Below are 17,322 nucleotides of genomic sequence, written 5' to 3'. Positions count from 1 at the left end.
ATTAACTACTGCAGTGGCTGATGTCCACACTACCCTCCTTGGGTATATGGCAGTGGTTCTTAACCTCTCCAAACTACGGTACCCCTGAAGCCTGAGTCCCACCCCCACGGGGCTGAGGCATGTAACTTAGTTTCATGGCGCCCCTGTGGCTCCAGGCAATTGCCTTTCTTGCCACCCCCAATACCAGCTCTGCACTTGCGACCCCTCTAAACCCCCAGGTTGAGAAACACTGGTCTATGGTGTGTGTCTTCACCAGGAGCACTTCTACTGACCTAAGTGAGGCAGTGTAGGGAGCTGAGAGCCTGGTCTCTTAGCGCTGCTTGCAACTCCCTGCCAGAAGCCTGTGCAGGCTACTTCTCCACCCTCTTCCCATTCTCTGCCAGGAGCCAGAGGAAGCTGCCTAGGGCTTCTCCCCTTCCTGGAGAGCAGGGTCCAGCTGCCCCAGTTTCTCCCACTCCACCTCACCAGCTCCCTGCAGGAGCCACACTGTTCCGGCTCCCTGTGGGGAGCGGGTGGAGAAGCGTCCAGGCTTCTCCTCTCCCCTTTCCCTTCAGGGAGCCAGGGGAAACCACTGGGGCTTCTCACCCTGCTCCCAGTCAGGAGCAGCATTCAGCCGCTCAGCTCTCCAGTGAAGTGGGGGGGCACAGCTCCCGCGGAGCCATGAGCTTGACAAAACTGACAGCCAACAGCCAATGTAAGGAATGCAGTGTCTACATTGACACTGCGTCACCCTAACTACACCGACATAAGCCCTACACCTCTCATTGAGGTGGTTTTATTATGTGGGCATAGCAGGGGAATTACATCGGCGGGAAGAGCATTTTTGTGTGTATACCTCCACTGTTTTGTCGACAAAAGCTGACTTTTTTAAAAAAAACTCTAAGTGTAGACCAGCCCAAAATCACCTTTTTGGAGGATACTCGTATTCCCTCCGTGATTTATAGGTACAAAGGTCTTCAAAGTGTCTGATCCTAATCCTATCAAACCAACTGGCATATTTCCTATTTGGCTTCAAAGGGTTGAAAATCAGGCCCCTTATAACTTAAGAACAGAATATGCATGTCTGTTCCTGGAAGGTGAAAGGGATTATACAAGATTATATCTCATTCTCCTTGCTTCCTTATGTAACAGCCAGGTCCAACCAGAATACCTGGGAGGTGTAGGGATTGCTTGCTTCTAGCAGCCACTAAGTGGCAAGACCCCACAAAGGGCCTGAAGAGAGAGACTGCACATCTAGATGACCTCCTGAGGTCCCTTCCAACCCTAATATTCTATGATTTTATGATTCTATGATCTTCCAGAAGCTTCTCACAAGTCATTCCATGTCACATGTCGATTTATTCCATCCTGCACTTATACTGTGGTATTGAACTTCCATATCCTCATTTACTCATTCTGGACCTGTTTAACACTCCTGCAGAAGGAAGTGGCACCCTCACCTACACCCTCGTCCGCACAAGAGGGCAGGCAGGGATTGTTTGGAGGCGAAGAGTGGAGCAAGGCGCCATAGCTGGTCCAGCACACTGAAGGACATATGCTACATCAGGAACAGAGATGATACTGGGTACAATGTCCCCCACACCCCACACACAAACCCTCTTGAGCAGGGGGAAACTACTCAACAGATTGTGAGTCTTTGAACTCATACAGCGGACTTGTGACAAAGCTACATCTAACCCTCTGTGCTATTTGCAGAGCTAGTTAACCCTTCACACTTCCCAATTTAGCAAATTAAACATGCCCATCTAGTAATACATTAGGATTTCAAATTTTCAAATTTTCCTGTTCAGTGTAGGTATAGCAGGAAGGCTTTTGGGAAGGCTTGCAGAGTATATGCTTACCCAGGTTAGAAATCAGTGCTACTGATCTCCTAAATTTCATTTGCACTAACATTTTTCAGTTGAAAAAATGGCAAAATGGCTTCCTCCCCCCTCCACATTTTTCTAAGACCTTTTGATGATATAATGGACTGGCTAGAGTATGTGTGTGTGTCACTGAGACAATTAGAGCTGCTCAACCGCTACACATACCCTGTGTGAAGCACTATACTGCTAACAGCTAGAGGAAATTCTCCCTTAGCTCAAATGCTCAGGACAGTTTGTTTTTTTATCAGAAGTGTCTCAGTTCTGCTGAGATTCCTGTTGTTATTGGTATGTTATTAATACATATGGTGTGCAGCACTGTGACAACTGTAAAGTCTTTGCAGGAATCAGATCAGTGTCAGAAGTAAGATTGTGACTATAGATGCTTAAGGATGAGCTTTTTCTCAATACAGCTGTATGTCCTATACTGGCTAGTGTTGTGTATGTGTACTACCACCATCTGCTGGATGGAATCAGAACTGCTAAACTGTGAATCATAGGCCATACACTGCTAACAACTAACAGATATTCTACTTTGCCTCAAGTAGTATGATCCAGGCCCATTCTTTTTCAGAAAGCAGATTAAGGCTTTATCCCCTCGTTGCCACAATAAAATTCTGAGGATGCAAATAATAGCAACTGAGAAGTCCTAGGTGGTCACAGATTTGTTACAATGCTTTGAAGATCAACATCAAAAATAGCAAAATATTATGTTTTCTGGCTACTATTATGTTGCTGCTATTTGCACAATAATTTTTTTTCTAACCAAAATAAAAGTAAAAAGTTTCTAAAGTACAAACATCAGTCAAGTTTATCCTATCAAAAGTGAAATGAAAAAATAAATCCTACATTGCAATATTGAAGTTATGCACAAACCAATAACAGCTATTAAATTTTATGAGAAGATGGATCTCCTTGCAGATCGCCAGCCTGACATTCTGGCCAATGTTCTCACTTTGACTGGGTCAGAATTCACCACTGCATTTAAGAAATATTAAATAGTACAGCACTGATACAACATGCATGTAATATTTGAATCATCATTTACTTGGTACCACTTGAATAATTTAGATTTTCTTCATTCACAAATAATTTCAGTAGAACCAGCCCAGCAACCCCCAAGGTAAAAGCCAATGAGTCAAATTCATCCTTGGTGAAACTCCAGAGTCTTCATTAGACTTAAATGAATAATAAATTTGGCCCAATATCTCTGGACTATAAATACACCAAAGAAAGAGCTGACCTTATAACTATTCTTTTTAATTAGTGAATTCTTACTGAATATAAAGATAGCATTGAAATAAGATTCTCACCTGTTATACAATATAGGCCTATTCTAAACTTACATTGGTTTTATAACTGTGTAACTCCGTTAGCATCAGTGGCGTTACCACTGATTTACATAAGAATCAGGCCTTAAGAGTTTGAAAATTGATGTTCAAGTTATGAGTTAATTCACTGCTTCTTCATGCCAGTTTTATGCTACTGTAGCTTTACTGAAGCTAATAGAATTAAACTGACACAAAACTAGAGTGATACCTTAGGGAATCAGACCCACATCTTTTATTTTCTCCACTAAAGTTGGTTTCACAACAAACTTCAGTTGCCTCCACAAATGGAATTATGTTAAATGAAGAGTCTTTGTGTGGGAAGAACATCTTTGACACTTCACAATTTGTTTCAGAGTCTCATGTTATAATCATTTGAGTCTGTACTGTTTCATAAACTGGAGAAAAATCACAAACATGTAAGCCATTCCAAACTATAAGGTGGAAATGTTCTATTGGTGATCTAAATCTGCATCAGTGGGACGACTTGTAGAGTCAGGTGAGCAGGATTTTCTCTTACATTGACCTCATGACCCGATCCTTGGACCCAATGCTGTCCCTTTTATACTGCTTTTATTGTGTAAAAGGGATGGAGAATTGTCCTAAGAGGACAGCTGGGTTATTGGGTGTCCTTGAACTGGAGAATTTTCAAATGGCATAAAGCTAGCTCTACATAGAGGGGACACTGAAGGGTTTGCCAAGTGTTGGAGAGGATGTGATGCAGTGTTTTCTACAATGGATATTGTATATCAGCAGACTAACCTTTAAGAGGCTGTTAGTTGGGACAAATTAGAGTATTACCAACAAAAGGACACCTAAACCAGAAATGAATGTTTAACTTTCTTTTCAAGGGCATGGTTAAACTGTCCATTTCAATATAGGATGAATGTAATAGAGTAAATCTGTTCATGATTCCATTTCAGTATGAAGGACATTTTGGATTAAAAAGTCACGAGCTTAATTGATTTTTTTAATCACTTCAAACACAAACCACTTCAGTCCATATCAGAATGTATCAAGATATTCTGGGCCTGATTCTGATCACACTTACACCACTATAACTCAATTGAAGACAGTGGAGTTATTTTGAATTTAGAACAGTGTAAGAGAGCAGAATGGCATCTATGTATTAAATGACCCATGACACAAAGGAACAAAAGCTGATGTTTATACAGTAATACAATTAAGTGTGCAAATACGATGTAATATAAGGAGCAGATACAGTATATCCTACATTATAATGTAGTTTGCTTTGTTCAGTATTAAAAGACATATCAAAGAGGGACATTCTACAAGATGTTTACAATATTTTCTGTGAAGTACTCCTCACTCTCTAGCAACTGACAGCATCTGAGGACAGTCTGGCAATTTTCTAGCAGAGTCATACAGTTAGATTAAGGTCACTTTCAGACTCCTTCCTAAATGTATTTTAATGTTGAACCGTGTTCACCTGTTCCTCCCTTCTCCTTCTCCTCTTACTTTTGTTTGTGCACAGAAAAGATTAAGCATATACAATTCTATTAAACCAGCTACAGTATTAGTCTGGCATTCCAAACAGGATTGGTACTAAGTACTGGTATTGTGCAGGTATTTGTCTTTCTTCAAGAGCTAAATTCAACTAAGATATGCAAGTGACTCTCATATGGTATCCTGATAGCTAAAAGATGATAAAAGGAACAGATGTTTGTTAATAAAATCAGAAAAGGCTGGCAATATGTTCATAATAATAGAGAATTACATTTTTAAAATTGATCTGTAAGTCAACAGTCATTTTGCATTCAAATTGTTAAGGTAAGCATAAAATGAAAAGTATTAAACATATTGAGAAACTAATACTGTAATTAAAGAGCTGTCAATCAATATTCTTCTATTTAGTTATGTGTGTTGATGACACTATGCTCAACTGATCAACAGCAGCTCACAAAAACTGAAAATTCTTAGAGTCAGTTTCTAAAATGCAGTTTAAATAAAAGAAAAACAGTTATACTGTAAATGTTAACACCATTCAAATCAACCAAGCACATATGCTATTGCTTACAAACAGTGTGAAAAATTGTGTCTTTTGCCAATATCCATTTGGCCGCTTTTATATTTTTTATTCTCTCTCTTACAAGTTACTATGAGAAAGACACAAACTAACGGATTTTAATTGCTTCAGTGACTGCAGGATGCTAGTCCTTTAGATTTTGTTTTGTTTTTCCTCTTCCGTTCTGCTGATATTTGGTAAAAAGAGTTCTTGGACATTGATTGTAAATTAGTTTCTATTATCACTGAAAAGGAAATAGCAATAAAGCTATAATTATTTTTCTACTTCAACTGTGGGAACATTTCAATACAGTTTTGGTGTCAGTTCAATTTTTTATCATGAACCACGGTGGCTTATTAGACTATTTGTGCCACGATAAACTGTACATCAATGCTTTTTGCAAACTCCGCTGTTCAATCTGACCGTCCACAAACTTTCTGAGGCTGCTAATCAAAGAACATTTTGGTGTTTGATAAATAAAGTTACATGGTGTAGCCACTACCCAATTTCTGATACATTGCAAACAATAACTTCCCAAAATTACTCTATTAAAAACTATTTCCATTTTCAAACAAAAGCAGTTTATTTCATTAACTAACTTAAAAGACTTACATGAAACTATCAGCTAAAATGTACATCACATACACGATCTACTTCACTATCCAACATAAAGCCAACTCAGTTATTCCAAAAGCCCTTCAAATTAATAAGAAAATATCTATTTCTCAGCACCCCACATGGTTGGAGTTAAAAGGCTGCTCAATTTGTCTGGAGGTGGTGAATAATGAGAATGCTAAATAGTAGTTAAACATTGCAAAGGTTGGACAAGGTCGTAGCTGGTGATTTCTTGCCTTTTTATCATTGTGTTGTTGGCATATGCATTTAAGCAATCTTAGCTACAGTTTAATTATGGTTTTTATTTAGAAGAATTCTAATAAAACTTATCAAGTACACCAATTTTACATAAATACTTGAATTTGAGTTTCTAACAGTTTATGGCATGCTACATTTCATTTATGTTAAGATATCCAAAATTAGACAGGAGACCTAATCCAAGGTTATGTGCATTAGTTTACTCTATAAGGCCCTATTCTACCGTCACTCACATGTTATGTTTAAATTTGTGCATAATTAAACAAGAGGCTTGTGTTAAGATACTCCCTCATTTACTTTATGCACAATTTATATTCATTCTGACGCTCTCGAAAATCACAATCATCTCAAAAATTTTCTAGTAACATGACAGCACATTCTAGAGTGTGATTGGAACAATTTTAAATGATGTACTTTGTAAACAGAAGCAAATCTTCTGACTTATGCTATGTTGTACTGTGAAAGTTCTGAGATCAATATTATGGAACAAGGAAGAGAATATTGCAGATGGACAGACAGAAAGTGGCTAGTTTGATTATTTGTTTCTGTTTTACTGTGTGACTTGAGGATGCTAGCAGAAGTAACAGCTGAGACAGAGAAGCAAAGAAAAAAACCCACCAAAATATAAATAAAGACTCCGGCATCTGAAATGATGCAACAGGAGGACAAACTATGAATTTTATTTAAATACTAAAGGCTTGATCCTGCTCCCAATCAAATCAACAGAAGAAGTCTTATTGACTTCAGTGGTGCTGAATCAAGCCTTGACTAGGTAGATATCTTATAGAGTAAAAACTCAAGGGAATGCCAGGGTAAGTAGTAAGTATTGGAGTATAATCGGCAGCCAAGAGTTATATGGTACTGCAAATCATTAAAATTGGAAGAAAAAACCCCATTGATTTATATTTTGGGAAAGCTGTTGGACATGATCTTCATTTACCCTCCAAATTAAAACAAGATAGAGGTCCTGAAAGAGTCAGAACATTTTAGGAACCACAGACATTTATTAGTTTTATCCATCCCTATTTAAAGAGTATTATTAATGGAGTCTATTACTTCTTGTTAGAAACAAGCAATTAAAAGGGTATTATCTCAGAACAACAAACCATAGTGTATACAGTAGTTATTCTGTTTCTAGGATATAGGAAACATAATTAAATTCTGGTTTGGGAACTTAAAACTACTTTAAATTTACCATAAGAATAGGTACAGTACAGTAGACCTAGGAAGTGAATGACAGGTGAAATGTGAGTGCCTGTTGACAGTAAAGGAGTTTCTATAGACTAACATTGAATGTTGCCTTACATTATTTACAGTACTGATCCAACCTGTAAAACTTCACTGCTATTATAACATATCTTCCTCTACATATAAAATAAGGATAATTTTCTGAAACTTCACAATGACACCAGAAAAGGAATGAAAAATAGGACAATGAAAAACAAAAGAAAAGCACTAAGCAATATATAAACCAAAGCAAAACAGAATATATGAACATTATTGTAAAATCCAATCAGTGAGTTCGTCTAGTAGAAAAGTAGAATCAATTTTCCAAAGAGTGCCTTGTGCCTCAGTGTTCTTTCAAATCATTGGAATCTTCAAAATTGGATTGTCAGCTTAAGCAGACACATGCACAGCATGCAGGAAAATCAGCAGATTAAAAATTTCTTTTAGGGATGAAGATTCAGACGCAGCTAAACACCACTTTAGCTGACTGCTTGGAGGTTATGGATTTGTCCCTGAAAATAGTGCTTGGCATATTGCATTAGATGTAGTTGAGGGCAACACTATATAAGCCCCTGACAATTGTTTACTTAGTCTGCTAAACTGATGGCCCAATGCATCTCTGAATGTGGTGAGCCCTGCCGATTGGCAGGTAATTGGTTCCTTACCTTAATATATTCCTCACTGCATGGAGGCAACACACCCAGAAACAATAAATAAAAACTTACCAATCAACATGGCCTGTAACATACCTTCCAGAGGGATGATTTAATGCTGTAAGAATTGGATAAGGGGGCTGAGAGGTCTCTCCTGGGTAGATACAAGCTGCAAGTACTTAAGTATCCACACATTTCTAATTTATTTACATCTAAATGTTCTGGAAGCCATAAAGCAAGTGACTGTTTTCAACAATGTATCAAGGCATGTCAATGAGAGTTCTGAAGGGTTCAGCTGTTTATTATATTGTCTGAGAAAACACAAACGCACAGTGCGCAACAGTGAAATGTCTTAGAATGTAAACTCTTCAAGCTATGGACTGTGTGGTAGATACTTGCTGTCAATGGAGCTATGGCAATTCACAGTAGCTAAAGATTCGGCCCACATCTTCATACAGCTCTAGAGTAATGGGGCTCAAATTGTGATTAGTGAAAGCAGCTTTTATATGTATGTATATAAAATGTATAATAAATAAAACAATAACTAACAACACCTGAATAGTAATAGTTCCGACAATACAATTAAACACTTCAAAAGGACATTAATAAACAAGTGAAGAGCACCAGTTTTGGCTGTGCAGTTAGAAGATATAAATGCAATTTCAGACTAATCCAAGGCACAAACTGTAACATATCTACCTGTAATTCAGAAGGAAGACTGGGTCTTGCTGTGTCAAGGAAGCATTGAAGAACAACTGAATGCAAGAGCAGCAGAGGATTAAGTGCAAGTGTGTATATGTGTATGTAATTTCTTTTGATAATGCTTTGTGTTATTTGGGTTTGTTATAATAAACTGTATATACAATACAACATTTAGATTGTATACTCTTGGATTTTAGCTTATATTAATTGCTCAGTGTTTTTTTTCCCTTTTTTCACTCTCTTTTTTTTTCTTTTCACTCTTTCATATTCTTTTTCTTTGAGTCACAGCAAAGTTTCTTCCAGTGGCATAAAAAAAATAATAGTAAGTGCAATACAGATACAGCATCAAAAATATGATTATGATAATAAATATAGTGGAAAAGGTTAATATATAGAAAAGCCAACAGGTATCTTATCAAATATAATTCTATTTTTAGACCTCTCTGCTCCTGTATATGTTGCTGCTGCTGCCACTGTCTCCTCCTCCTTCTCTCTGGTTTTGACAAATGTTACCTCACCCACGTATGTCCAATCAAAATGCTGTTGCAAAGGGTGTTTTCCTGATATGGTTCTTTAACTGAGTCACCCTTCTTTTTGTATCCTTTAACTGGTTCCCCCTTCTTCACTGCATCAAACACAAACTCCTCACCTTCATTTTTAAAACACATCTGACCTATCCTTGCAATATCTCTTATGTGATACCAAGACATTGATCCCTGTCTCTAGGCTTTCAGTTTGGGTTCTCTCTCTTGCAATCCCTTATGCCTAGAAAGAGTTCCCTTCACATACATCCTTAAAAATCAGCTCTGCTAGCAGGGCTTCAAAAAACTCAATAATGATTAGGTAACTGGTGTGCTGTGACTGCTGCACATCACGCTAATTTGAATTATCTCACTGTTACTTGAACCCACCTTATCTGTGGTGTATCCACCATTTGTCTTTTGTCTTATATTTGCACTGCAAACTGTTCAGGGCAGTTCTTATTTTTATATACTTGTTCAGTGCCTACCACAATGGCGATGGGTTTTCTAAGTACTATCACAGTACAGATAATAGTAAAATAAATAATATGTGGAAATAACCTCTATTGGCAATTACATGTGGCAACTCAACAAGTTTTTCACATATATAATTTCATTACAATTCTTGTGTCAAGGGACTGGGGTCTGCACCCTCATGTGGAAATGGCAAAGGGTTCAAATTCTACAATGCATGCATCTCCTGAGATTTCTGAAGAGCAAGATGAATTGATATGGGGGCCCCTTGCTTCTGTGATGTCACCTGTTCCACCCTCCATTCATCTCACTCAATTATGTATCTGCACAACACTGTTCCTGCAATAACTAGATTGACAAGGGGCTCCCTGGACTGCCACTGCCTCTCTAGTGCCTGCTCAGAATAGCATAAAAGGATAAACAGTGCAAATAACTGCAGAAGCTTATTACCTGCTGAAGTAACACTCCCCTGAAGTTGAGTGGCAGGAGAATCTAGCAGGGAATGACCCCTTCACAACAGATCTGCTTGTCTGCAAAGCTCCCATGGAGTGGATGGGAAAGAGAAAGCATGTTATGGAGCCAGCTCCCTCAACCAGACTGGCCAGTTTTGGGTCCAGGCCCTTCTATTTCCATGCCTCATGCTATTTTACACTGACATATTTTATCTAGCCTATAATCACTGGAATGCAGGAAAACTGCAATGAACAATGAATGTAAAGAAATGCTTGCATGCCTAAAATACAGAATATTATCATTTCCTAAGGAGGCCTATTGAAGACTTGATTAATTTGTAAATAAAATTGGGATCAGCTCTATGAGAGGATTGGGAATGTTAGTAATTGTGATCTGCAGTTTCTCTACATATATTTTTCTATACAGGTTTTTCATATTAAGTTCCTTTGTTTTGGTTCCACATCACACTGAAACACTCAGTAAATAATGTGCAGATTATTTTAAACACACATGAAGATTAGGTTCCTGATAAAGGCATTAAAATTAGTTCTGCATTTTAAAAATAGTTAGGACTTACCTTTATTTCTTGAACGTTCTTGACTTTTTTCTTGCTGGAATTAAAAAATAAAAATAAAAATGTGTCATTAACTATATTAGTAATAGTAGCAAATAAACAAGCAAAAGGTTTATTCCACTGAGAACGGTACCATATAAGTAATAACGTCTGTTGGCATCTTTGTAAAACTTAATCAGCTAAAAAATACATAGGAGATCTGAATCATTTTTTTAAATAAGCAGAGGAAGTGAGTTAAAGTAGACACACTCAGAAGACTAAATCTAGGTGAACTGTACATAGAGGAACATATTCTGACTTTATTAATTTCTGTTATGATTATTGGCAATTGTCTGAGTAGCACTTCAAACGTATTTCAGCCTATGAACTGTTCTCCACCTATGTACTTCCACTATGCTTTCAAGTGTTACTAGCATTCTGTGTGGTATGGATCTGGTCACCGACGTCACATAGCATTGTTTCTACTCCCTGATTGGATGACATAGAAATGTAGGGATCAGACTAGTCCAGTATTATGTCTCTGACAGTAGCCAATACCTGATGCACCTTAGAAAGATGCAAAACAACCTAGGATGGGCAATTATACAATAAGTTGCTCTCAAAGGATGTTTTTTCCTCATTCCAAGCAATTAGTGGTTACAGCCCTTGTTGTAACTGCCACCTCCTTATAACCCAGATAGGCCTGAGCTTGTGTACGCAATGGTGACTGTTAATTGGTGTTGGTAGCTGTGACAACCACATCACAACCCTAGAGGCAAACTCACAAAGCAATATGGGCATTAACCCATGGTGGGTTCACTCAGGAATGGTACTGTCTCTCAGAAGTGACACTTCACTTTCCTCAGGCTGCATCTCTGGTGTCTCCTTTCCTCCCCTCAGATTCAGAGAGGTGCCTCTCTGGTGGGAGGCATCTTACTCAGGCCTTTTCTTCTTTTGGAGAGATGCATCCCGTTTTCCTGGACACCAGACTCACATTACTTTATCCTCTTGCCTTCCAAGATGTCTCCTGGTATGAATTCCAGCCCCAAAGTCATTTGACTGGCTGAGGTGGAGGGACTCAGCTATCTATCAAAGTGTCAGTCTCTGATCAGCCAAAAGCTGCAACAGCTCAGTCCTCTGCTGGGGAGACACTAAGGGACATTTCAAAGCCCAGGACAATATTTACACTATCTTTTCTCATTGTCCCTATAAGTATCTAAAAATAGTTTTTAATCCTGTAATGCTCTTATCCACATATTATATGGCAACGGGTTGCACTATTAATTATTTAATAATGTAAAAAACTATTTCCTTTCATCAGGTTTTAAATATTTTTGCTTGTCAATTTCATTAGAGAAACATCTATAGCCAACAGGAGGGAAATCAAAGAGATTTAAAGGTGTCTCCATAAGTCCTTCCAGTCTCAACTTTCCCACAAACATGTATTCAAATGAGTGTTCGCAAGACACTCACTTTCCATCAACAGTCCTGAAAACAATTAAAAATCTTTCATATAAATATTTGTGGAAAATGAACGGAGAGGGCTATGAATACAGTTGAAGTGAATTCATGGTTTGTTTGGTTTTCTTTGTATTTGAACAGAAATTTCTGAATTTTTCTGCAGTATTTTCCCATGTAGGTTATATGTTCTCATATAATAAAGCAATATCTTGAGTGAAAAGCCAATGTGAAGGTTAAGGGTGGCATATTGATACAGAAAAACAGGGTTAAGTAGCATACATCTTAAAAGCCCTGTTTTTTTTCCATTAGGAATATGATAGCAATTTAACAATAATTTACTAAATAGCTTGAATCCTGTACCTAGTATTAATAATAAATCATTGATAGAGAACAAAAGAGAAGGATCAAGCAAGCTGTGGAATCCTCCAGAAGGATACAAAGGACTCTCTCAGCAATCCTGCCAGTTAACTTACCAACTCCCCCACCCCCATTCATCTGAAACAAAAGCTAAAGTAGACAACTCTTCTGTTTATTCATTTAGATCAGTCTCTCTGTTTGACACACATCCTGTTCGTTGCCTAGAAACCAAAGAAATATTATTTCTCATTCAAGCATTAACTGCCATCATACCATATTCTTTTAATTTAATTTTAAGCATATTTTACTTTCTGATTGACAAGTTACTTCTCTAGTAGCGTTGAAGTGCATGTAGCATAAGTGTTTGGATGTACATAAGTGACAACTCAAAGAAGGTGCCTGAAAAGTACACATATATGATTGCAGAAAGTCACTAAACACCCTAATAACTTTCTCGACATTAGGAGCACAATAAAGAAAACTTACTGCTTAGTGAAATATTCAGAGTTTAAAAGAGAAGTAAATCCTCAAGTGCAATCTCTCTTCAGTGGAGCTAATATCTGCTAAGGATCTGTCCCCAACACTTTAAACATTCTTAGTATACACAATGGATACCACAATAGCCAGTCCCTGATTTCTTTACTTTGATGCATTTTTCAAATCTTTTGATCTCTATCAACTTAAATGATGCCAGTAATCTGTGCTGAGAATAAGGGAACACAAAACACCTCTAATCAAGGATCTATTTTTATTGGAGGGTATGAGTATTTACAATACTTGAAAAGTAGCTATGATACCTTGGGTTTTGTTTTTGTTGTAAATTTATATATAACTAGTAATGAGAGCCTAACCTTAAACACAATTGCTACACTGGGGATTTTATGTGTGTTTCCCTAAAAAAAATAAATCAGGCTGATTACACTTAATGTCAAATTGCAATATTCTATCTAATCTAACATTTACCAAAAATCTAACTAAAGTGTTTCTTAATTTCCTTTATTGTGGTACCCAAACCAAATTCATTTGTAGTAGCCATAAAGAGGCTAAACATTACACAGAATGTACATGTAATGGGGAAGGAGGGAGAATTAGAAGCAGATTCGCCGAGCACTATATGCTTCTGTTTAGATATCCAGAGTACTCGTCTAACATTCTTTTTTCTCAGAAGCCAACAAGTGATTGTATGCTATGACTTACCACTGTCTATTGATAATGGCAAAACTTCACTTCCTGAAACTAATTTTATGCTCCTACATACTTATTTAAAAAGCTACTAGGTATCTCCCAACTGTAGGGAGCAAAATAATCACAGCACTGAGACAGTATTTAATTATTCTAGTATAGACAGAAACTTCTACCGACTGTTAACTCCACAGTGAGACTCCCTTCCATTTGCTCCCTTCCACTGCCTGCCTCTGAGCTGCTCTGCTCCCCTTTTTAAAGCCCTGTCTTCAGAGCTACTCCTTAACACCTTGCTCTCCAGTGGCATATAAGCCCCATTAAAATGAGTTAGAAGATGTACTTCAGTCTTTATTGCAACATATTAGATGATATATTGGACTGTAAACTATTTTAGATTACATGGCTAAATGATTCCTGATCCAATAGGATGGTATTTCCTGAAGTTTTCCACAGACCACATAAATCAAATTCCAACCTAAATCTAAGGATCCAGTTCTGATCCCATATTAGTTTTACTGTGGCTAACTCATTTGACATCAGCATAAATGAAATCAGAGTTTGGCTTAAGGGAGTCTAAATTGGTGTAAATTATACTTTCTTCCAAGCCTGTCAAGGACATAATCTGCTCTCATTCCCCTGGTGTAAATTTAGAACAAGTTCAGTGGCATTAAGAGGTGATGTAACTCAAACTTTTACACATTTCAGATTCTGAAAGCAGAATTTTTCTGTTAAACAGGCTTTCCTTATAACAGAAAGTTTCATACAATAGAACCTCAGAGTTATAAACACAAGAGTTACAAACTGACCAGCCAACCACATACTTCATTTGGAACCAGAAGTATGCAATCAGGCAGCACAGCAGCAGAGACCAAAAAGAGAAAAAAAAGAAAAAGAAAGTACTGCACAATACAGAACTGGATTAAACGTAAACTACTAAAAAAAAGGGGGAAAGTTTTTTAAAAAGATTTGACATGGCAAGGAAACTGTTTCTGTGCTTGTTTCATTTGAAGTAAGATGGTTAAAAGCAGCATTTTTCTTCTACATAGTAAAGTTTTAAAGCTGTATTAAGTCAATGTTCAATTGTAAACTTTTGAAAGAACTACCATGTTTTGTTCAGAGTTACAAACAACCTCCATTCCTGTGATGTTCGAAACTCTGAGGTTCTACTGTAGTTGAAAAATGTTAGAGTTGTGTCAACATAGAGATAATTGTACTTTCCTGTATAGTTTTAATCAGAAAGAATGGAAATAGTATAATCTCTAGTAGGCTTTAAATTACAATAACTAAATTCTGAAGACTCAATCTCAGCTCTGACTGTAAAATCAGAGGTGTCTTGCAGGAAAGCAAAGTAGGAGGGGTCAATCTACTAAAAAATGAATTTTGTGCATATCAAAAAACATTTTGCAAGGGATGGGAAGGGGGAAACTAGAAAGGAGTGTGAAGGGCTTCCACTGGATGAGCCTGCTGTGTGTGCAGTGCCTGAAGCCTTCTCTGGCATGGAAGAAAGGACAGGAGAACTGTTTGGAAAATGGGGGAAGATGTTGATTAAGAAAATTGTTTTCATTCAAGTTTTCAGAAAAAAATGAAGTTTTTCTTTTTCACTGTTTTCATAAAAAAATACTGAAAAATTTCCAGAAAAGCAGATACTACCTGTAAATTTTTTGTTGAAAATCCTATTTTCAGTTGGAAAAAAGTTTAGCTGGAAAATTTGCAACAAGCCCTAGGCAAGAACCTGAAGCTCAGTTTCAGTTTCCTGACAAGAGACTGCAGTCTAGTGAACGCTAGCTTTATACCATCTAGCAGCCTAGCTTCAATGCTAATTGAGTTGCCAGACCAGAACTCTGTAGAAGAGATGCTCACTCAGGAAGAATTGTGAGTTATCAGGTTAGGAGCAACCCTAATGAGTTATGAAAGGACTCCTATCTATCCCTTCTGGCTTGCGGGAATTTGGTGCAAAGTGATGCTTTTGACCAGGAAAAAGAGAGTTAAAATATAGAGAAAGCCAGATTTCAGTGAAAGTGTTTTTATTCAGATTCCTCGCTACCTAAATTCTTTAAATCACCACTAAAACACCACCACTATTATGAAGTATACTCAAACAAAAATAGCACAGATTAGTGAGGAATCTGGTGTAAGATGAAAATAAGCAAATAGTATGTCTTAAAAAAATCTATATTTTAACAATATTAAGGTTGCAACCTTGGGGGACAAAGAATAGCCCTACTGAGGGATGAAGCCAAACTCCAGGGACTAGAGAATTCCCTTCCCCCTTGCTTGGCAGGAGTCAGCAGCAACTGCAGTTGTCACAACTCCTAGACAGCAGTGAGGTCGCAAATTGTTCTTTGTTATTTGAACTTGGGAAGATTTTTCCTGTTTTTTCTGTGTTTGTACAGCACAATGGGGCTCTGATCCTAAATGGGCTCTTTGAGTGCCATTTTAACAAAATAATGCATCAAAATAATAATACATCTTTTTAACATAGTTATTACATGTAAATCTGCAATTGCTGTTGTGTTGTGATTAAAATGGACAACTGTGTATTCAAAAAAAGTCAGAGTGGATCTCTATATAAGAGATACTACTACATATATTAGAACCCTGATCGCTTCTACTGCACTGTAATATATAAGCAAACCATTTTCACCTGATGGCTTAACATTCAGGGGAAATGAGGTATTTAAATAAAAGCAAAAATGATTATGTGACTAAAAGCATACAATAGTACCCACTGCTGCAAGTCATTTGCAACAAGCACAAATTATCCTGCTTCCCAGGGTTTCTCATCTGCTGCAATGTACCAAAATAGTTGTGAGTCCAATATGCTCCAGCCAACTTAATCAGATGTGTTGCATGACACTGCATCATAGTATGTAGCATCATCTTGTGTCAGCCTAGCCCAGTGAAATGTAGCAATGGAATATGTTAGTACCGGAAAGAAGCTGGTCTCTTGTGTCAGACAGGCTCTCTTCAATCCCAGCTTTTCAAAGCACAGCAGATGAAAGTGGAGAAAATGTCAAATTTTCCACTTTGTTTGTGAACTAGAAAAGATCATGGATGGCTGACCACACAAATTGCTACTCTAGCACATCATGAGTTATAAGCTACTAGCAGTATATCTTAAACCAGGGGCTGTAAAGGGACTGATTTAAATACACCGAAATATTTTTGCAGGGTAAAATCTTCCTTTATAGTAACTACTATAGTATCTTAGTCATAATACACAAATACACTCAATCTTTCTTAGAGAGTTCTGACATTATTATTGTTCACCTATGATGTTCTGGGTAAACAGCATGGGCGTAGTTTGAAATTTTTATTTATCAAGGACACTTTATCACTAACTTCTCAATGACTGTAAAGAAGCGGAGTAGCAGAGCTGGGAAGTGATGAGGACTCTAACGTAATGACAAGAGCAAGAGAGGCAGGTAGTCATAAAGATATGCATATTCGGTAGATTAATAGTATGTGTAAACTAAAACCTCCAGAGCATTATAGGAATAAGGAATGTAGTTTCTTATTTAGAGCCTTTCTAAATCTATACTGTGTGACTTCCGTTTTGTTTTGTTTGTTATTCCTAGCTAGCCAGCTGAAGCAAGTTGATATTTATGTACCAACAATGGGGAGATTTTCAAAAGTGCATATGGGATTTA

At 37.4% G+C, this 17,322-nt stretch overlaps 1 protein-coding gene across 1 annotated transcript in view; it reads right to left on the bottom strand.

Annotated features, from left to right (window-relative positions):
- The window catches only part of FSTL5 (follistatin like 5), a 488,015-nt gene that overhangs the window by 402,560 nt on the left and 68,133 nt on the right, over positions 1 to 17,322 (bottom strand). Inside the window, exon 3 of the mRNA XM_067551803.1 lies at positions 10,697 to 10,730. Coding sequence (XP_067407904.1) covers positions 10,697 to 10,730 — 34 coding nt within the window. The remainder of the gene's footprint in view (positions 1 to 10,696; positions 10,731 to 17,322) is intronic.

Source organism: Emydura macquarii, unplaced genomic scaffold, assembly GCF_026122565.2.
Source record: "Emydura macquarii macquarii isolate MOO-44397 ecotype Brisbane River unplaced genomic scaffold, CSIRO-AGI_Emac_v2 contig_1363, whole genome shotgun sequence".
Lineage (NCBI taxonomy): Eukaryota > Metazoa > Chordata > Testudines > Chelidae > Emydura > Emydura macquarii.
This window is presented reverse-complemented; position numbering and strand designations above follow the sequence as displayed.